General features: G+C 40.0%; 2 protein-coding genes across 3 annotated transcripts; both read right to left on the minus strand.

The window, feature by feature from the left end:
- On the minus strand, positions 1-15,003 carry cenpi (centromere protein I). 2 transcript variants are annotated; one of them, XM_040015896.1, is made up of 20 exons: positions 14,576-15,003; positions 11,260-11,397; positions 10,667-10,785; positions 10,010-10,117; positions 9,782-9,830; positions 9,592-9,638; positions 9,276-9,365; positions 9,060-9,188; positions 8,582-8,725; positions 6,076-6,196; positions 5,713-5,807; positions 5,448-5,565; positions 5,135-5,199; positions 4,849-4,958; positions 2,407-2,542; positions 1,913-2,037; positions 1,394-1,442; positions 745-960; positions 357-398; positions 1-195 (listed from the first exon to the last, which is right to left on the minus strand). In XM_040015896.1, the coding sequence occupies exons 1-20, from the start codon at positions 14,736-14,738 to the stop codon at positions 61-63; spliced, it is 2,199 nt and encodes a 732-aa protein (XP_039871830.1). In that variant the 5' UTR covers positions 14,739-15,003; the 3' UTR covers positions 1-60. The 2 variants fall into 2 exon arrangements, with proteins under 2 accessions (XP_039871830.1, XP_039871829.1); XM_040015895.1 differs by having other exon boundaries at positions 745-963; positions 14,576-14,935.
- Positions 15,004-17,001: 1,998 nt separating this feature from the next.
- tmem35 (transmembrane protein 35) lies at positions 17,002-19,586 on the minus strand. The gene is made up of 2 exons (XM_040015901.1): positions 19,288-19,586; positions 17,002-18,332 (listed from the first exon to the last, which is right to left on the minus strand). The coding sequence occupies exons 1-2, from the start codon at positions 19,405-19,407 to the stop codon at positions 17,967-17,969; spliced, it is 486 nt and encodes a 161-aa protein (XP_039871835.1). The 5' UTR covers positions 19,408-19,586; the 3' UTR covers positions 17,002-17,966.
- Positions 19,587-21,925: the final 2,339 nt, after the last annotated feature.

A 21,925-nucleotide genomic window follows, 5' to 3' on the forward strand; every position in this document is an offset into this window, starting at 1 on the left:
AAAAAGGGGGGATATAAGAAGCGAGTTGGCGCTTTTTTTCTTCTCCGCCGGGTTCAGCTTCTACCTCTGCTGTGCGTCAACCTGACCATCGTCTGCTTTCAGCTGCCAGCTGATGTTACTCTGAACAAAATGTTTAAGGCCGTCATAGCCCTGAGTGAACAAATACTCCAGGTACCAATTCCATGGCTTGGAGTGCTGAAACACACACACACAGAAACATGTCAGGTCAGATTGCAGACATCTGAAGATTTGTGTGATCAAAGATGTCTCTATTAATCTATGAAACATGACCGATGCACATCAAACTACACCTGAACTTTATTATAAATGCAGGGAAATGAAAAAGAACCTCATACCTTTATGGAATTGAGGTCCATGTCCTTTTTCCCCGGCCAACACTGATGAAAAGAGAACATTAATATTTATCGACAGCCAGCCTTCGTGAATCTCACAGGATCACTGCTGGATGATGCAGTTGGACCCAACCAAAAAATAAAAAAGGTGCGGATATTATTAAACTTGATGAAAAACCCCATCTCACGCTGCACTCATTAATAATAAAATCTCCTTCTGTATTAATGCATCATCTGTGAAAGATACATTAACACCACATTTAGCTGGTCTGTAAGATGATTAACCGCGCTGCCTGCTGATTCAAATTCCCTGTGCGGTATGAAAATAAGCATGGGTTTTACTGTAGCATGTAGGATTCAACCCAAATCAAGACAAATGACGCGCACTCACCTTCTGGTGAAAGTTGACCGCGTAGCTCATGAAAGCGGGATGGTGGACGAGGTCGAAGCTCGACCCGTACTGTGGCACGTTACTCTTGAGAAGCAGCTCCTCTCCCAGCTGTACGCCCATCCCTGGATGAAACATTCTGGAGTTCCACAGGCAGTTGACCATGATGACGACGTAGTGGTTGAACTCACGGAAAGTCTGGCGGCTGATGTGAAAGGCCTGCTGAGAAGCACATTTCAAAAGGAGAAACTAAGAAAGTGGAGTAAGAGTATAGCCGAACTACAGAGATCTGATGCTGTGATGATTAATCTGAATACCATTTACCAAGGCTGTTTTACTTAATAAAGGCTGCCAATGACATTTTCAGGCACACATACTGGCTTGACTGACATGTACTTTCAAATTCGCAGCTCACAGTGACTGCTGTAATAAAGGACAACTTTAAGTTCACATCTGAGAAGATATTAAAGTCACCAGGTTTAAGTAGATGCTTGTAGACTCCTAAAGAGCTTTACTATTAAATCTACAAAAGTGAATGAAGGGGCAAAACACAGAGAGAGCATCGACTAAAACATTAAAGCAGAAAATGAATGTATAATATTGTTCACATGTTCATTTTCACATAACAAAAACAATAAGCATCAATCTTTACCTCTGTCACTTTCTCTTGGCTCTTAGCTGATGTCAAGTTCACTTTGTACCTGATGAAAATAGAAGAAAAATAAATAAATAAAAGCAATGGACCAGTGGCCTCTGTGATCATAAATCACTGCACAACAGCCAGTTCTCTATGGTCAGTCAAAACACACCGTGCAATTACGTTTTAATTTTGGAGTCACGGCTTTTTACTCTTAGCTTTGGTAAAATTATTTTAAGACCCCAGGGTGTACTCAATTCGTTAGGCTACAAGGACGTGTGTTATTAAAGCCTGGAGTTATAAATGATACTAGAATTCCACGTAAGGAAAGAATCTGGGCTTTAGGGTATTGCCCCCTGGCCTCCATCATTAATAATGCCTTAACATGCAAGTTCAATTAAGCCATTTGATTCCAATTCAGTCCCTTTATCAAATATGTATAAGCAGCATATGACATACTACATTTAGGGCATTGCTAATGTATGCATTAAGATAAGCTTATGGCAGCTTCCCATAGAGGTGCTGAGCACCCACCTGTGCATGATGTAGGCCAGTCGGTCCACGCTGACGGGGTCAGTGGCAAACAGGGCTGGGTAAAAGACTCCAGCTGGAGGCATCACTATGAGGGGGAGGCCATACTTCAGAAATGTGTCACAAACCTGCGGGAGGAGAAAAACATGTAACAAACACCCACAGAGATTAAAAACGTTAAAGCAGAGGCTCAGACATAGAATATGCATCCCCGCTGAACCTTTTAGAAAGAGTGTGCTCTGCTACAAGTTGATCTTTAAAGCTGTTCAGGGAATCTCATGTTCTCTCCCTCTACTTGCATTTTGCTAAATAAGACTGGGCTTGTGTTTTTAAGGTGTCAGACCCTACAAATACCATCATTCTGTAAGGTAGGGGTGGTGAAACATCTCGAGGATGTTTTATTTTTTGTGTCACTACATAGAGACAATAACAAATCGCAAACACAGATTATGACAAAACAGATAAAATCATTAACTCCAGCTTCTTCTTTTTTTTACCGTCTCATAGAAGTCCAGGACGAAGCTGAGGAGGAGACAGTGACAGCCTTCAAGCTGAAGGCCCACAGAGGCCAGTCGACCCACAAAGTGAATCAGCTCCATCACCGAATCCTTAAACCCCGACAGAGTCATGTTTCTGGAACACAGGGCAAAAGAGAGTCACTTTACCCAAAACGGATGTAAAATGACACCTGTGACAGCATTTGACTCATGTCCTTTGAAACTTTGTTGCAGTTTTTCATATAAAAACACAGGAATCTATCCAAAGCAGCTCACTGCAAACACAAATGACAAACACTGAATCAAACAGATACAAACACAATGCGTGATCAATGATTTCTTCAATGAGTTGTACACTGGGTAAATACCACAGCTGAACTTGGAAATGGCACTGAGTAAAATGGATCTTTCCACTGACTGAAGACATTTATTGCAGGATTATACAAGTGATGAAGCTCAGGCATTTAAACATAATTGACTCGTACGCCACCCTTCAATTTGGAAGCTAGAAAATCGTTTCCCTGGATATTAAGGTGCCACTTGTTCCCAAACAAATTTCAAATAAAGGACATACAATAAAGACTTCCGCCTGATTTGCTTTAGCTGCTAGTGGATAACAGATGGATTCGATTCAAGATAAATAGTTGCAACATATACAAATGTCAGTTGTCTTTCAAGATTTAACGTAATCAAGAATTTTTTAAAAAGTTGCAACGAGAGACTTGACATTTAACTTAATTTGCCAATAATCAAAATTAAAACGACTCTGTTTTGTCCTTGGGGAAAAGTAATTAGTCAATTAAGGCACAATAAATAAAAAGCCAACTTCTATGAGAAAGCATTTCGTGACACAAAGTACAAGTTTCAAGCATCAAGAAAGCAGGAAGCAGATGTAATTTTGTATTTAGGTTATCATATTTGGCACTTTAAGTTCTCAGAACATGGGTGTCTAACCAGATACCGGCTATGTATTACATTACTTGGCCTGCAGGATGTGTCTTTCACTCCCTAATAAACTTAAGCTTGAGGTCTGGCTTCTTTCTCTTTACAGTTCTACCAATATTCACAAAATCCCATCTCAAAGCAACAGTGAAAAACGATATCATGGATTTTTTTTTTTTTAACTTCTAGGCTGAAAATCTATAATTCCATATCATCAGGTTGTTCTAAAGGCTCTCCAAATCTAGGATTACATTCAAAATCATTTACATACAAAGCCTTGAATGATCAAATTACATCATCATATTTTAAAGACCTCTTAATAATTTCGAACTTTCCTTTCTGATAAAGCCTATAGTTATGGTTTAAACCGAACCATCCACTGCTTATACTCCTACAGGCTCAGGCGGAACGTCCCATGATGTACTGAGTGTTTTGTTTCGATACCTCTCTTTCCTCTACGAATTTCTCACTATTGTAAGCCATTAACTTCTGTCTGCACTCTCCTGTAGTTTGTGTTTTGTTCCGTTTGCTGTTCCTGGTGTTTGTATTTTCCTCTGCCTTGTCTTCAGCTGTTGGTCGTGCTGACAGTTTTTACTTCCACGAGCAAAGCCTGTAATCCTGGAGAAGCTACGGAGAAAACAACGGGGTCTCAGAGCAGGAGCTGTTCCAGCGATCATCGTGGAGAATGTGAGGTGTTTGGACAGTACTATGGATGAGCGCGGTGAGCTGACTGAGCCCCACGGGGGAACACAGAGAGTGGAGTTTGATGTGCTTCATGGGGTGTTGCAGCGAGGCACTGACACACTCATACATCCCCGACCACAGTGTGACTGTACCTGGATTCAGGATTTTTCAGGGACATTTATCTCCAAGGTAAGAAGAAATGTGGAAGGGTTGAACTAGTGATTGAAAAGGGGAGTAGTCCTGCACATGTTACTGCACGGGAATGTTTATCTGGCTTGAGTAATGAACCACTCGCTGTTGGAAGGTGTCCATTTCACTTGCGTAGGGAATTTGTCATTACTGATGTCTGCTGTCTGAATCAACACACTGTTTGTTTCCTCCATCAGCTGATGCAGAGGTCATCCAAATGACTGAGGATGCGTTAAATGGATGTTGATAATTAATGGATCGTGACCTCTGCATTGCTTACTGGTTATGCAGCTGAACACGTTCTATAATATCTGAAACCAGGGAGGATTTTTACCTCTGCATACCACAATGCTCTCCTTAGGGAATCGTATTAGATTTCCATTTATTGGGGTCTTCACGGTTTTTTGGATTTTCTATTCAACACATCTCAGATTTTGGAATAAATCAAGTGGCTGTCCCTCCCTGAGCCCGATTCTGCTGCAGGACTCTGTCTTCCTCCCTACTTTCTACTGCATGCTAACGTCAGATTGCTAAATCATCCAGGTTTACTTCCCTTGAAGTGACTATTGCTCAGAAAACACACTATATACATGGAACTAAATATAACTGAACAGATGTGAAACTCACATGGACGTGTGGCTGTTGAGGCTGATGTCCAGGTCGTCTTCCAGAGCATAAATGGAGTGCCAGGTCAACCACTTCAACAGCATATTGTTAAGACACTCCATCAGTCCACACTGCAGAGATACAAACACGAAAGAGAGAAAAAGAACCAATTATGCAGCATGTTAAACACTGAACTACACAAGGGCTTTGTTGCGCTGTTTTTCATTACTGCATTTTTTTTTCTAATAACTTCGAACAGTAATGGGAGCAAGTTTGATCTGTTTGTGTCTGCGAAAGAAAAGCCTACCTTGAAAAACAGCGAGGATGTGAAGAAAAGCTGCATGAGAGGCTCAAACAGAAGCCTTCTGATCTCTGAAGGGGGAGACAAAAGGTCACTATTGTACCTGACGTACAATTCAATGCGTTACAGTTCCCTACATAAAGGACAAAATGACAGCTTGCTAAGATGAGAACATGACTGTGATTTTATTCAAGTGCACGACAAGGTCAGAGAGAAAACCTGTGTTATGTAAGTGTACGTTGACAGACATAAGGAGAGAAAATTGAGCTGTGAAGAAAGACGGTCATAGAAAGCAGTGATCTGTGGAGGTAACACTCACGGGAACTTGGAACAACCGGAATGTTGCTCAGCAGGCCGAGGATCTGCGGACGGAGTAGTGAGCCGTCCCAAACGTTCAGAAATTTATAGAGGAAAACCTCTGAACTGGAAAAGCCCTCCTGTTGGAGAAAATTATGATGTGAAATAAATCTTTGGCTCAGCGTTGGTACGCAGCACGTATCAGGTACGCGTGTGGCGCCAGGTTAATGAGCATCAGAAATAATGACGATGTTAGTGAGCTGTGGACGTCGCTATCAGGGGCTCACCTGCAGAAAGTGCTGTGCAGACAGCAACTTGTTCAAAAACTGGAGAGCTTCTTCTGAAGTCTGACTGGGTCCTCCATCGCCACAGAATAAAAACTCTTTAAAAAATAAAGTCAAAAAGGGGTATTTACTGCGTGAAAAATTCAGAGCACTACAAAGAGGACAGCAGGAGATTTCAGATGCACTGCATCTTCACACGGAGACATACTCTCATATGTCTTTAAACCCTTCTGTAAAAGAATCCCTTTAACATGGCAACAAAGTTATGTTGGGGTTCAGCTCAAGGTCAGCTCTGCTTTTCCTCTAACTTCTAGAAAGAACATGTCACAGCGGTTATGTAGTGTGTAGTGTGTGTTCCCGACTTACCTTCGTGAAAAGCGTAGCCTAACCAGAAATTGAGGCGAAGGAGGGCAGACTCATCCTGCACACAGTCCAGGTACTGCAGCGCCAGACTGGAACCCAGCAGCGAGCCCATCTGAGCAGGCAGCTGGTGGAAACACATGAAGCAAAATTATGATTAAGAAACTAAAATAACCAGAAAGACACATAAAGACAACAGGTACACAAAAGCAAAAAACAAATAAACAAATACAGAAGCTGAAATAAATAAGAGTGTAAGAACCAACAGATGATCGTGTCCTTGTCACAGGGTTGGCCACCAATCTAATTTTAAGCCAGTTCCTCGGTATCTGGTAATCCCCATAATGGCAGTACTGGGACACTTCTTCCACCACACTGGATAGTTTATACAGTCCCTTATTGTGGCTGAACAGCTGCCTCTCAATATGGGGACTTTGTCAATTTAATACATGAATTAGAATGAGAGAAAGACAGACTGTAAATGGACACAACTCAGCTCTTCAGTAATTATGGAGCAACTGTATCGTTAAACTGAGAAAGCACCATTCTGCTTTTGACAACAAGAACGCCGGCCGTGAGGGAAATAATCAATGATCCTTTGTCAATGCTGTAACCGAATAGTTTTATGAGGGAAATTGATTGTACTCATCTGTCTTTCCTAACACGTGGCAAAGCACCACTCTCCCTGCCATAAACACATTTGGCACCAACGCCCTCCAAGCCTTATTGTCCACGTTTGCTTTGTGGGCAGTGAAAGAGGTGAATTTATGTAGCATGACGCATAAAACCCTGCAATCCTTTTAAAATGACTTACATTGGTTTATCAGGTCACTGAATCTGCAGGGCAAATAGACATTTATGGAGAGGCCTCTCTAAAAATGACCATTTGCTTTGCAACTTTGTCCAATGCTTTACTCAGATACATCTCCGCTAACATCCCTTGCTTTCATTACTCATAAAGGACAAATAACACGCTGATGATATCTGTAAGAATAAAAAAGCAACAGCCTGTTTAAAAAAAAACAAATGACAAGCACTCTGCTCATGAAGTCAGTTTGTGCTCTAATATAATAAACAGCCACAGGCCACTTACGCTGTGGTTTCTCTAGGTCAAAGTTTTTAATGGCCAAGCACAACAAACTCATACAAATACAACAGTAACACAGCGCCACCCTGTGGCCCAGAGGATATATCACAATTCAAACACAGCTACTAAAGGGAAAAAAATTCTTATGGACCAGTCAGACTTGAGGTGTTGTGCCATTTTGCATCAATAACATGTCTTCTTTCCCACTTGTGAAAATAAAAGCCCAAAATACACATTTAGATATTTTTACTGCACTTTCTCTGCTGTTTAAGCAAAGTAATAATGTTGGATTTTGTGTATGTAATCAAATGGTGACGCTTCAAGTGTATATTTAAGTAAAGAATTTATTTTACTAGTACATTATAATTGTATAACATTCTATAAATACTTGTACTCTGATCCAAAAATCCTCACTTCAGTAGCATATCCAAACTTTCCAATTTGATATCTATGCGCCCAAAGTTTTTACTGAGTCACTCAAAGCCTGCTGAACTGGTGACTTAAATGTGATTTGATCCAAGATCGGGATTTCTTGCCAATTTACACGCATAATTTAACTGGCAATGCCCAGTTTGCATATTTAAACATAAAAGAAAATACCTAATACAAAAAAAAAAAACTTCTGTAATGCAAGTAGTCACCTGAGGAAGTTGGTATTTTTGTTATACGCCTGTTATGAGACCCCTTAAAAGGACTTCTCTTTCTCTTTTGCCTTTCCTGTGAACCTGCTGTGGGGGCTCAGCATGAGATGCTGCATCTTTACATATATATTCCTTATGAAAAAGCCTGTTTAAAGCCACAGACAGCTGGAGTCCTCACGACAGAGTATTCTCTCCTGTTTTACTTCTTCCAAGTCCACTTTAAACTTGCTGCCTGGGCGCATGCATAGTTGACGAGTTATAATATCAGTTCTCCACGGATGAGTTCCTTGCACTCACTCTTCAATGAGGAAATTTACATGATAGGGACCCAAGCAGACACAAAACGTATAAAACCCTGTTTAAGCCACAAGTTCTTGCCATCCATTCAAGTAGCCGGTGTACTTGTTCTAAAAGTGAAAAAGTAATTTTCATTATATATTCTCTTTTCTCTTAATTCCATGTTAGTAGTTTAGATCATAGATTTGTCTTTTGCTTCACTATTAGTCCATCCTGAGACCGCAGTGTTCCTTTGACAGCTGTCATCACTGCTGGTGTTTCTTGGTAGTTAGGAGGAAGGGATTCTCATTTTCCTGCTGCATCTGATTTACTGGGACACTACAGTGGCCAACTAGAATACATCATATTCTGTTGCTGAAATGATTTACAGCTGATCTGTAAAATTGAACTAGATAAGAGGCAGCAACACAGCGAAAGATCAAGATGCCTCCCCAGTGTCGGCACTCGACAGATGCAGAACTCTGAGATTTATCACAGGAGAAATTACCTCTATACGATGCATATTTTCCAACAGCTGAGCAAAAGAGTGGAGCTCCACTAGTGGGACCATCCTTCTGCTGGAGGACTGCTCAGACTGAGCTTCTTTGTTCAGTGCAGGAATCAAAGCAGGAAATTCCAGGTGGCAGTGTTTCTAAGAAAGAAGCAGAAAGTAAAAAGCAAAGGAGTTAAAATCATGATAAACTGCTTGAATACAAATAATTATGTATCTCCTTTGACTAACAGTTCAAAACACAATGATAATGAACGGAAGGGAAAAAAGCATCAGGCAGCACAAGAAAATGTACAAAGTAATCAAGAAAATGATCTGCAGTGTACATCTGAATGAAAATATGCCAATTTTTTTTGCTGGCACAAATAAAGTACACACTAATGTGAACCTCCAACAAATGAAAAGCTGGGAAGGTACTGTCAGGCAGCAGCAGTAGCTGACGGTTGGCTACAAACCCAATTAAAAAGATGCATACCCTTTTTCTTGGGTTGGTTTTATCCTTGTTTGTGACCAGACTCATGCTGGAAGCGCCTTGCAAACCGTTCCTCTTCTGGACAGCAATCAATGCTGATTGCCAGGGAGAAATGTGGTTCCTAAACCCACTCTGCAACAAAAGATGAAAACCACCATGTTTGCTTTGTTTTCCAGAGAATGGTCGTATTCCAAGAGCAAGTATGTTTTAGGTACAAACCTTCATCCGTGATGGAATGGAGAGTGTCACCAGTTCAGGGCAAAACACTTTGTAAAGTGACAGTAGGTGCAGGAGGAAAGGCTGTCTTCCCTGAGAAGAAAACAATAAACAATCAGTCCCATCTTTGTACTCTGCATCACATTTTTTGTTTCTTTCATAATGAGATGCGCGACAAGGGCAACTGGAGGGTAACTGTTTATGGGAAAATTGTGCCGTTACATTTCTGCAATTAAATTCCAAAATGATTCTCACACTGAGGAAGGAAATAATGAAATCCACTTGATTGATGACGACATCAAAACTGCAGGATGCTTACCAGTTTAGATTGTAGTTCCAGTAGCTTCCTGACTCTGAAGACTCGCACTACCGCGACAAAATGAGATGTTAAAAAACCTCAGAAAAGTGATGAGGAAAAAGGTGAAACAAAGAAGTAAACTGAAAAAAAGGGAGAATAGTATTTTCATAGTATAGGGATCTGATTTCAAGGATAAAAGTATTTGGCTTACCGCTTTCCTTTCGGGTCAAAAGGTACAAGAGATGGCAGATGAAAGGACACTGAAAAATTTTGACAACATGATTAATCAATTCACACCTTTAAAACATAACTATTTATCTTGCCAGCTGTTAAAAACACAGTCCAGCTTAGTGAAAAGCGTGCCTGACATGTGTAAATGCCATCGGATTTGTCTAAACAGTCATTTCAACCCATTATTATAAAGATCGCCAGCACTTACCAGATTTTCATCTGTGACGAAGTTGAAGATGAAGCCATAAATTGCTCGTAGCTGGTCCTTTGCATCAATCATATCAAATACAGTCAATACCCACTTTATGAAAAGAACCTGCATGGAAGAGAAGTAAGTTTGATCGTTAATGTCACACTCTTATCAAATAGAACAATGAAATTATGTCTTCAGTGTGACCCCAGGAATAAACAAGGCATAAAACTAAACAAGTCTGAACTTCAAAACACACCAGAAGAACTTCAGAAGTGGAGTATTTGAGCCTGAGTTGTATTTTATTTTGAAAATTGGCTGGTATCTCTTAACTGCTCCTACGTCTCACTTCCTGCGCTTTTCAGCTGCTCTTTGTAATCCCAAAATATACCTTGTGCTAATTTTAGTGTGGCAGAGCTGAAAAGTTGGACTTGGTGGATTTACAATCATTATACTAAACAGACACGACTGGAGCTCAAACAGAGCTGCAACACAGCCAGACTCGCGCGTTCCCTGGACAAATATTCCTCCAGACAATAATTAATGAACAGAAAATGAGAAGAAGCTTTAGGCACATCAAACAAACTTTTACTGCCCCAAAAGTTAACTGAATCCCTAAAGAAGGATTGGAAGTTATAATATTTCCTTTAGTGCAAATATTTTACGTGCACTTACTTGAGTGCTGATGGGCATCTTGCCAACGCTGAGCCAAACCACTGCTCGAACAACAGCCTCCTGTGGCACCACAGAGGCAGGAATCAGACACTTGAGCACCCGGACACATGGAGAAGTCCCTGCACAGAAAATTCAGAGCAAAATTTATCAAAAGAAACCTTAAAGAGTGCAGAGGGACGTAATATCAAAGACATTACCACACATTTTTTCACACTGTCCAAATGACTGTACAATTAAAAGAATGAAACTCACATCACATCGATTAGAAATAATAATTCTTTATATTGTATAAACTATACAATTAATATTATATTACTATAAAGATCTTTTCAATTAACCTTCACAATATTACATTGTGGAAGACTACAATAGATCTGTTGTGCTTATGCTCTCTTTTTCTATTGACAGTACAAAGACTGGCAGGCTTGGTGAATTGTTGTTTTCAAATCAGTTAAGTGTGAAAAGTGTAACCAAAAGTACATTTGCTAGGTCCTCAAACTCCTGCTCTCTATAATTCTGTTACACAAGCCCATCCTTCCTGCTGGAAATTCCCCAATTTACCCAGTTTGAGGCTGATGCAAAGACAGTCTTACCCATACGGAGGCTCATGGCAAACTCCAGCATAATAGAAACTGCTTCTGGGGGAAGTCCCTGACTATAGGCCACCTTTTCCACTTGCACCAGGTTCTTCTCCAGCTCATCATTCCCCAGAGCAGGAGTCCCTGCTTCAACTACACGGAGGAGAGGTGACATTGTATTAAAGTGTGTACATTTATATAAATGGAAAAAACACTTACACTGATATTTCCTAAAAGACTTCAGGAAAGACATGATTCTAAATTGCCCATAAGTGTGAATGTGAGTATGAATGGTTGTCCGTCTCGATGCGTTAGCCATGCGACAGACTGTCAATCTGTCCAGGGTGTACCCCTGCCTCTCGCCCTATGGTAGCTGGGATAGGCTCCAGCCTACCCTCATAAGGACCAGCGGAAGAGAATGGATAGATGGATGTAAACAGTTTTATGTAAAGAAGTGACTTGCAGGGCCTTAAAATGGAATGTGTTAATGAGCTGAGAAGCAAACAAAACAAAACAAAAACATAAACAAAACAGTTTTACACACTAGAATAAGTCAGCAACTTTGATATTGGATGACAGGGTATGAGCTGATATAAACAGTTTGCTTCATCAGACCGCCCCCTCCCCCCCAGAAAAACAGTTTATTACATTTTACTCACTGCGACATAAAAACTGTCTGTTTTCGCAATTTAGCTCAGTGTTAAATCCATCATCAAATATTCACGCATTTGCTGGCTTCTCATTAAGAATAACAAAAACAGACCACAGCGCTGCTGTCATCTAGAGTCAAATCACAGAAATAATTTAGACTTTTGGGGGTTATTTAGATACAACACAGCTCCAGGGTGAAAATATTTGTCAGATTAGTTAAAAGTAATAACAAATTAGTTGGCTGATGCTAGACAATGTTTGATGCTTTATTGCTTACATGCTAAAGTATTTAATCAGAAGGTGTGTGGTACATTCCTTTTTCTGCATTTTCAAGAAAATAACAAAAAAATACATTAAAAATGTGAAGACAAAAACAACTAAAATGATCTAAAATAAAACATCCAAGTGATGTCAGTCTCTTGAATCATTTCATCCTTGAATCCTTTTATGCCAAGTTAATTAATTAATGCATCCAATGCCTTTTAAGATGTTTAATAAGTTGCAGGAACCAGGGTCACTGTAGGCAAGTAATTCAGGAATGCGTCACTAACAGTGCCTTTAACCACTTCATCACTAGCACTAAATAGAACTAACATAAAATAACAAGAATAAGAACACAGATGGTGAAGATATGGAAGAGAATCCTGGATGAATAATTAACTCATATCTAAATATTTATGAGAGATACTAATTTCTGGAGGGAAAAATAAAACAAAGAGTCAAAAGAGCACAATTAAAGAAATATAAAGACTCTTGAAAATCACATGAGATGGTTCAAAATTCTATACAACACAGTTTTTCAGGCCTGTTGTCATGCACCACAAATGTTCAAAGTCATGCAAAAACCAAATCATGGGAAATCCACTTGTACTGGAAAGAACTGCAGCTCCACATAATCTTTCTGGTTAAGAAATGCTACACTAATGTCTAATCGGCTAAAAGACTATAATGAAGGTTGTGCTCAATTATTAAAAATGATGAAGTTAATCAAATTTCTGACATGTAGTAAAGCATAATGTAGTGTGTTGAAAGCCTTTTTACCCAGTTAAAGTTACTTGTGACTGCCGTAGGTCTATACTTTCCTGTTCATGTAAATACTGGAATGTTTTTGTTTTCAATGCTGGCTTAATACTAGGTCTGACAGAAGATTGCTTATCTGCTTGTTTAAAAATAATAATGATGATTACCCGTCAGTAACTACAAGTTACATCACCACTCCATTGGCTGCAAGTGATATTTTAGTTGAATATTTACATCTTAGGTTGTTTAAAACTACTATAAGACTCTTCTAACCACCTATTTGAAGGAAATCCTCCACATAAGTCAACAGATTTTGAAATACTTAGTTCAAAAGAAAGCTGTCAATCTACTATATTTGTCTGGGTTATTGATTTAATGCATTAACCCTGTAGCAAACTGGTGGTCTGTCCAGGGTGTACCACACCTGTCACCTTATGACACCAGGGATAGGCTTCAGGCCCCGTGACAATGAATTGGGTAAGCAGACGATAAATCGATAGATGCCCCGATGGATGGTTGGTTTAACCACATAAATCTTTTAGAACAAATTAATCTATGTTTTCACTGAGAATGTAAGAATAATAGCCCTGTGATACAGTTGTGACTCACTCGTTGTCAGCTATGACACGGAAAGGGGCAAGTTGTTAAGGAAATGATTGGATGAGATGGATAGTAAGAGTGACTATTTTTCCATCTCAATTCAGCTAAACCTCTCAGGTCATGTATCAACTTTTCGTCCATGATTTCAGGATGAATCCAAGTCGCTTCAAAATCCTAAAGCTCTACTCCAAATGCTCCCTTTTACATATGTTAACATAAAATATTAGAAGCGCTTTAAAATATGCAGAATTCCAAAGCCCACTGTGATCCCAGTAAGTAAAACAATCACCTTTCTGGCAACCTCCTTAAAAACTGAACTGCAGGAGATTCATAAAAGTGGAAAATATTCCAGAGCTGCATTACCTGATTAGACAACACGCGTACCCTAATAAAGAACTATATGTGCACCACATATAAACATCAAGGCCATCTTCATTGACATGAGCAGCATTCAATTAACTTCTAAATATGGCATAACTACACCGAACCAAAACCTGCTTAGGGGAAGTGGGAAGACGTTTTTTCAAAATAAAAGATTAGATTATATTACTGCAAAACATACAGTAACAAACTTTGGGTGATGAGTAGAGACTTTAATCAAATCCAGTGAAATACATATTTTAATTTGTTTAGCTCACAACGACTATGACTGACTTAAAATTGCTTGAAGTAGAGCTTCGAGATAATACGGGTCCCACAGACGTATTAGAGTATTTTCCTCATTCTTTCTTGTTTTAAAAGAATGTCCATGCAATCAAGTGAGAGGTTTAAGCGAGCTTCCTGACCCCTTTGTGTTTTGGCACGACACAATGCCTGTTACCTAATAGCCAAAGACGCTGATATTTTGGCTTCCCCGGGGTCCCAATGCTAATACAGGGGAGGCGTATGCTAGTTAGCTGCGTTACACGCCACATTAAATACAAAGGTAACGAAATCATACACTTTTTTTCAGGCCTCGTTGGATTTTCTCCATCTGTTTTCTGCTGAGGTTAAACACTGTATGGTTAGTAACAGTAACGCCACAGCCTGTTGTTGGGCGGAAGTTTATATTTAGACCTACCGTCAGAGAAGTATTTCAGAGCTAAAACAAACGGGTCCTCCGCCTCGTTCTTCCTCCTCTCCTTTTCTGCAACTCTTATACTTCTGTTACCGCTCCGACTGGACGCAGATTGGTCGCTTACAGACGATTGGTCTGAATCCGACAGATTTTGCGTTGCTGCCATCTCTACATTGCCAAAACTTAAAAACACGGTAACCCCCTTCGTCTTCGGCCATTCAAACAAAACTCAAATCATCCGCGCGACCGTTTGCCCTGCGCTTGCGCAGTCTGGGCTTCCCGTTCTGTTGCTTCGCGGGAGTTGTAGTCCTTTCGTCTTCCACCTCGCTGAGTGCCCATCGTTATTCTGTGCCTCATAGTCACTGGTGTAGATTTGTTCTTCATAATAAATGTTTTACATTTTTAATAAAGTGATGAACAGAATACAAAGGGACCGGTCAGATATCTTAACCACTCTGTGAACAAAGAAGCTGACACTCTAAAATTACTCAGGTATCTATGGGTTGCATTTATTTAAGAGCCGCAGGCCTAAAAAAACTGGACCCTATTTTGAGAAAGCAAAAATAATGCTGTGTGTTTACCCTAACTGTATGCATAGCAAGCCACTACTGCTCACTCTGTTTTCAATCCGTTATATGTTTGTAAAGCACATTTTTTGTGAAAATGCAGTTTACATTCATATGACACTTATAAAGAACTACAAATTACAGATTAATTACAGATAATGAACTTAAGGAGGGTTAGAAGCCTTCATATCAACCTAGAAATAGCTGATATATAGGCTATATCAGTCTTTTAATTTACTTTGGTGCTCACAGCAAAAAATTTCACTTCACTAATGAAGTTACATTTTAGCACCTCATATCTTGCCAGCCATTCTTGAATCCTGTAGCCTTCAAACGCTTTGTCCAAAATTAAATACCAACACTTCTGAGTCTTCCTACATATAGACGCCAGATCCTTAGTCGAATGCAGCCTACAGTGGGAGGACAATATCCCAGATGTATACAATCTTTTTTTTTTGTAGAACAAAGCTATTTTAATGCCCTTCTTGACTCAACTCCAGAGGGATTTATTTCTCCTCCCTGTATCAAACTTGGCATCTTTTGATTGTTTTAGGCAAATCTGTAAACCATTACACTATAGATCATCTCACATATATTCTGTGGCATAATTTCCATGGAATATTGATGCTTAACTAATTAATGTAACAGCCATATTGGACTTTATGGATTGGTTAGAATATTTTTGATAACTCGCCCTTTTTCCAGTCTTTTTCCAAAACTGGCACAGAAAATCTTCAGATCAAGCCTTGCAGAAATCAGCCTTGTCAGGTGGATTTTTTTTTTTAAAAATCTGTCATTTACAATTTAAATCAAAAGCACAGTCGACAAACATCAAGTGGGACTTTGTATGAGCTTTTGGAACAAAGATCGTAGCTCATCCCAAAATATCAACGTGGCAACCACGATAACAGCTTGTGAAAGTGTGGTGCTTCAGTGCCTCCTTATTTATCCCCCTTAGAAAAAACATCTTTTGCAAGAGGAAATAATGCCCTCCTGTAATTCAGCAGCAAAACCCAAAATGCTATGTCTATCCTGAATTTTTTTTTTCATAGTTATATGTATCTATGTTAGTAAATATGCCTGTAAAAGACATGTCCATATCTAAGAACACGCAGGGCAAAGGATCTAAGATGCCTATGCCATTTTGCAGGGATTGAATTAGTTTTCCAGAGATCATATTATATTTCATTTACCTAATATTTTCTTCAGTATGCCAGAAATCTCAGCTACAACTCACAAACAAATTTCTCTTTTCATGTGGACAAAGCTGTTCTGCAAACATCTGTCATAATTTGCCCTTTGGGGAATGCATAATGCATGATTTTTAAAGCGTGTCTTCTTATAACTTTCATCCAAACTGTAACAAATATCCCATCCAGCTTTCATGCTCAGCAGGAGGAAAAGTGGCTTAAGACAAACAACCATCAGAGCCAGTCTGTACAGTGAGCCTGTTTGATTGTTGCTCATATGAGGGCTTTTCTTTTTTTGCTGTGTCAAACACAGCTTTGAGTTTAGGCCATCAGGAGTCATCTTATGAGAAAATTCACATAAACAAAAAAAAGGTGCGAAAGTCAGTCCCTTCTGACAATAATAACTTAATGCCAGCCTGAGTTAAGCAGTATTTTGTAATAAACCAATCTATGTGCAATGGACAGAATAAAATGACCAAGACTTCTCTTGCAGAGCTGTTGCAAACAGTACTTTTCTAGGTAGTATGTAGGATATGTGCTAATATGAAGGAATTACTTTGACAGGGACTGGCTGAAGTTATATAACAAGGCAAGGGGGGGGGCAGCAGCTCGTGATTCATATTTAAGGTATTTTTAGTTAACTTTAATGGAATGAAATGCACTAGTCAGGCTGAGCTCCAATTCTTTATTTTAAGTATATCATTTACAGAAATATTGTGAGTCTCAAAATTGACAGTATTTTCAACCGCAGTAGGAATTATTTTCATATCTTTAGAGAAGAAGAAACAAACCCGTGATTAGAATTTAAGACTTCCAACTGTGAATTACAAATGGTAAAATTGAGTTTCAATGAGAAAATACTCTTCTGATTTGGTTGTGTTCTGCAGTACAAGCAGGCTGCCGACGTCTGAGGCAGCGAGCACCATCATTCCCAGCTAAACAACTTCAGTGTAATAACACAACTGAAAGGATGATATTCAGCTTATTTTACTTTGAGAAGATTTCATGCGTACTTCTGCAAAAGTCTACTGAGATGAAAAATGAAAAAGGATTTATAGGTTGTTTTTTTTAACTGAAGGAGTCACTGGGTAACACTGCATCAACATCAGACCTGGATATGTAAGACGAATTAAAAAAGTACAGCAAGTCCAAAATTCCCCTTATCAGTGCCTTTTTTAGTTTAAACTCTGTAAATTTGACCAAATTAAACATGCTTGAAATGCATCATTAACCTCTCCTACCTACAATATAAAAACAAATTAGAAAGAAAAACAACAAAGATTCTTCAATGAAAAACAGCATTCTCAAATCAACCTAAAACATAACAGAGATTCTTAGTAGAGTAAAACATTGAACACAGTGTAGGACTGAAATAAATAGGGAAACAGGGATGGATAAACGTGACAATGAGCTGAGCTCATCAGTTTCCAAAGGTACGATTGTCCACGGTTATGTAGAGGATGGATGGGTCAGGAGTTCTCAGTTTCACAGTAAGAGTGTAGAGGAGTAGGTGAGAGTCATCAGTCAGCAGCTGGATGGGACAGAGGATGTGTGTGTGTGTGTGTAGTATTATTACTAGGAGTGAATGTTTCCTTCAAAATTTGAATGACTACAATCCATAGACCAAGAGGAAAGACCTTAAGACTGCTTGACCTTGTTCTTTTCCTGATCGTTGATGTGCTGTTCCTCTCTGCTGTCCTCTCTTTCTGGCCGGTCATCACTCTGGCGAGCAATGAGCAATCGGCAGGTGAGCAGAATACCAAAGACTAGAGCGTGGGCGTACCGTTTCAGGGGGTCTCCTACTAGCTGGTGAAAGAAGAGCACAGCCAGCATGACAAGCAGCAGCAAGAAGTTGGCTACGTCCTTCGGCCGGCCTGGTACAAGGGTGAGAACCACCCCACAGCCCACCTCCAGAGAGCCAATGATCTTACGTAGCAGGACTGAGCTGATCCCGATCTTCTTCAGGCCCGGCAATGCTTTGGCATAACTCTTGTATGCCCTTTTCTAGAAAGAAAAAAAGAAATCTTCATGAATACCTATAGTGTGTAACTTTGGCCTACAGGCTGCTATGAATGTCCTTTAGTGAGGCCATGTAAGGACCAGGTGGAGTCACCACACTCAGGTCAGCAGGTACAACATCTAGATGACAGTTTATCATCACTGTGGCTGCACAATGACTCTCCAGCCTATTGCTCACTATTGCTCACTGCTCAAGAAAACCTGCAAACTCATCCAATTATGATATTCAGTGAGTTTGGGAATGCAGTAATTAAACCAACAGGCATGCCATCGATGATCTTCCACAGGATAGTTCAACATCAGCACCCGCAGGTGCATCTCACAGAAATTGCTCGAATGCGCCACCATTGCTCTCCAACTGCTAAGTTGCTTATCTATCTATCTATCTATCTATCTATCTATCTATCTATCTATCTATCTATCTATGGGAGCTACAAGACATTTTAGGTTATAAAGGCCAATCTCTCACTTCCAAAACTGTTAATTATCCCGCATGCTTGTTTGTATCTTTAAGCTGAATTACAGCATGTTTTCAGAAGAAAGAAAAAGGAAGTGCTTTCATTCATTCATTATTCATCCATATTCAGCTAAGGATAGGCCCGTTTTAAACTATTTTATGTATGCTATCTGTTTACAGGGATGACTGCTAAAATAATTTGAGTCTTATCCTAAAACACGGTGGCTTAGCATGCGTGCTAAAAGTATTGTTGCAGGCAATAATAGCAGGTCATTTGTATAACCGTACAGGACTCTCCACTGGGAAAACAAGCAACAGACAGGCCTATTAAAAGAGCAACCCAGCATCTAAAACACTCATTTTCCCGTCCTTTTACTATTTAGGTCAGCTTCCCTACACATTGAGTCTGTAGTCACCGCAGAACAATGGCCTTTACCCCCCCAAGATGCGGACACTTCACGGGTAAGACTCAACGCTACTCACCATTTCGTCGTATGCATCTTTGCTTAGTCTCGGGGTGAGCTTAATGGTCCCCATAAACACGAAAAATAAACCCAGAGCAAAAGAAAGAGCCACAATGGTTATTGTCCTTGGTGAAGCCATTTTTCAGTACCGTGCATGCGGCCGGGCGCTTCCCGCTGAGCTGAATGAAAGTCGGAACGTTTCCCAGTGAAGATGCGCGAGGGGGATGGGCTTCTGGATCTACCATAAAAATGGCGACCGGGGTCCCTGCCTGCTCCGCATCCAGCAGCAGCAGGAAGGGAGCTGCTGGATGCGGAGCAGGCAGAAGACCTACTTCTCATCTTAGTTTAAGAATAAGATTAAAGGGAAGGGACACACATCCTACGTGAAACACTCACAGTGCTGAATTATGGCATTAACTTACAGCCAAGATAAAAGCTCTGGGTTCAAGTTGCTTAACAACAACTTTATATATGAGTTTTGTGCCTCTCTGCGATTTTAACGAAAAGAGGTAACATATAAAACCCACTTCTGTGCTATATGCTGAGATAAATGTTTGCATGCATTATCTTGGGCATGAATGACATGGTAATTTTGTGCTTTCAATTATTTCCAGAGTGTGAATGGTTATGCAGCATGCACCTTTAATGATTTTAAAAAACAACAAATGGGTGCACAGATTTGAAGTGGCTCAAATGTAAATCTGCATCACCACTGATATTTGCTTGAATGTCCCTTAATAAGTTGCACCTCAACTAGATTCTTGTGGGAGCCATCAACTAGCCTCTGACATAGTTCTGGTTGGATATTTGACCACTCCTCTTGGGAGAATTTGAAGTTTATTTAAATTGGTGGGTTTCCTGGCATGGGCCCAGCTTTTAAGTGCAGTCCACAAATTCAGTAGGGTTTAACAGGGTTCAGGTTGAGAAGCTTAAAGTTGGCCTGCTTTATCCATTCCAAATCCATCCTCCAAATTTCAGTCGAGCTTGAAGATGTAGCAGGGGCTTCTTTCATGGTTGGCACCCTCTCAGCCCATGGTGAAGAAAACCTTGCTTCACTGTCAATGGTGACACTGGTGTTCCAGCAATTTCCATTTCATAACAGGCTTGAGCCTTGCTGGTCGCTGGGTTGCTCCTGAATATCCTGACAAATTTTCTCTCATATCTGGGTGCCAGATATTCTTCCTGACCTTGGTGAAGGTCACATCTAAAGGACTTATACAATTGTACATCTTTTTGGTGACTGCTGAGGTCTTTGTAGTCCAGGACAGACCAGCATAAGCCCTCACAGTCACCACTGATGTAGACGGGGAGCTGGTCTGCACTGACATCTTCCCGATGTCAAAGATGATTTGCTTTGTTTTCCTGGTGTTCAGTGTCAGGTTGTTTGTTGAAATCCAAACTAACAATTTCAGGATCTTATCTCTTTTGGTAGACTTGTCACTATCTGAGATGTGTCCACAAACTGTGTTATCATTTGGTAATGTGCTGGTGGTGTTACTGGTATAGGCTGGACTGCAGTCATGGGTGTAAAGAGTAAAAACGGGGATCACTGGTCACATAACGGACAAAAAGGAGAGCAGTTGTAGAGTTTCATAGGGAGTAGTAGGAACTAAGGCAGCAGGGTTGAATGAGTCTGTGCGAGAAGGTGCTCTGCTCCCTTCTGTAGTATGGAACGAGATGAGATGAGTCCATGATGGAGAGCAGTTTGTCGAGTGACCTCCTGTCGCTCACTGACTGAAATGCCTCTGGATTCTGGGCAATAATGAATCCACCCTTGTGTATTAGTTTGTTGACGCCGCTGGCATCTCTGATACTGCCCCCACCCCCCACCACCGGACAAAAGGAAAATAAATTCCACTATGAAAATGTGGTATCATTGCAATCTGATGATTGGTTTAACATCAGCTTTCAGTGAGTGAACCATTGACAGGCTGTCAGTGAAAGCTGCACTCAGCGATCCGCAAACTGCGAGCAGCTGTGGAAGCGCGACAGTCCTGCCTCCTGTGGAGGACATGGCTGCTAATGCAAATTCATGTTTTCACACATCATATTTGCACATGTTAAAGAAATTAGACATGAAATGTTGACACAGCTCTTTCACTTATTAAATGGATTTTGCAGCCATTTCCTCCTGCGTTAATTGGCAATTTTTTTTTGTCTGCACAACTTTAGAGATAGGATTTTTGTAGATTTTAAAGATTGAGTTACAATTAAATGAAAAATAAAGCATATGTTGCTAATGTCGCCAGACTTTGGCATTTGATGATCAGAGCACCGGGTGGTATTTTAGGATCCTAAAAAGAAAAGCTTCCCTAAATATCCCTTTTATATAGTCACTAGTTTCTCTTACAAATTGAGCAGGTTTTTATAAAAGACAAAAGAAATATCTGTTTAATGTAAAATGTGAGTCTATAATGTATTTAATTTACCATTCAACCACTCCTTAAGCGAACACCCATATTTCTATGAGAGCTGTTCAGCTTATTTCATCATATTTGATTGGATTTATTATGCTTTTCTCCTTGCAGTAATAATCCTGTGACATATTTTAGGACAGCACTTTCACCAGTTTAATATGAAAAGGTCCAAAATTTATCAGTAAGAAATGAAGAAACCACAAGCTTCATCAAACTGATGATCAGGACCACCGAACAAAT

The sequence above is a fragment of the Simochromis diagramma genome, unplaced genomic scaffold (assembly GCF_900408965.1).
Source record: "Simochromis diagramma unplaced genomic scaffold, fSimDia1.1 OVJJ01000685.1, whole genome shotgun sequence".
Taxonomy (NCBI): Eukaryota; Metazoa; Chordata; class Actinopteri; order Cichliformes; family Cichlidae; genus Simochromis; species Simochromis diagramma.

Excerpts from the sequence above, each read along its gene's own strand:
- tmem35 (XM_040015901.1), bottom strand. The coding sequence starts at position 19,407 with ATGGCTTCACCAAGGACAATAACCATTGTGGCTCTTTCTTTTGCTCTG. Across the intron at positions 18,333-19,287 it reads AAGATGCATACGACGAAATG|AAAAGGGCATACAAGAGTTA; the intron begins GTGAGTAGCGTT and ends TTTTCTTTCTAG.
- cenpi (XM_040015895.1), bottom strand. The coding sequence starts at position 14,738 with ATGGCAGCAACGCAAAATCTGTCGGATTCAGACCAATCGTCTGTAAGC. Across the intron at positions 8,726-9,059 it reads AAACCAACCCAAGAAAAAGG|AAACACTGCCACCTGGAATT; the intron begins GTATGCATCTTT and ends CTTCTTTCTTAG. Across the intron at positions 4,959-5,134 it reads CATCCTCGCTGTTTTTCAAG|TGTGGACTGATGGAGTGTCT; the intron begins GTAGGCTTTTCT and ends GTATCTCTGCAG.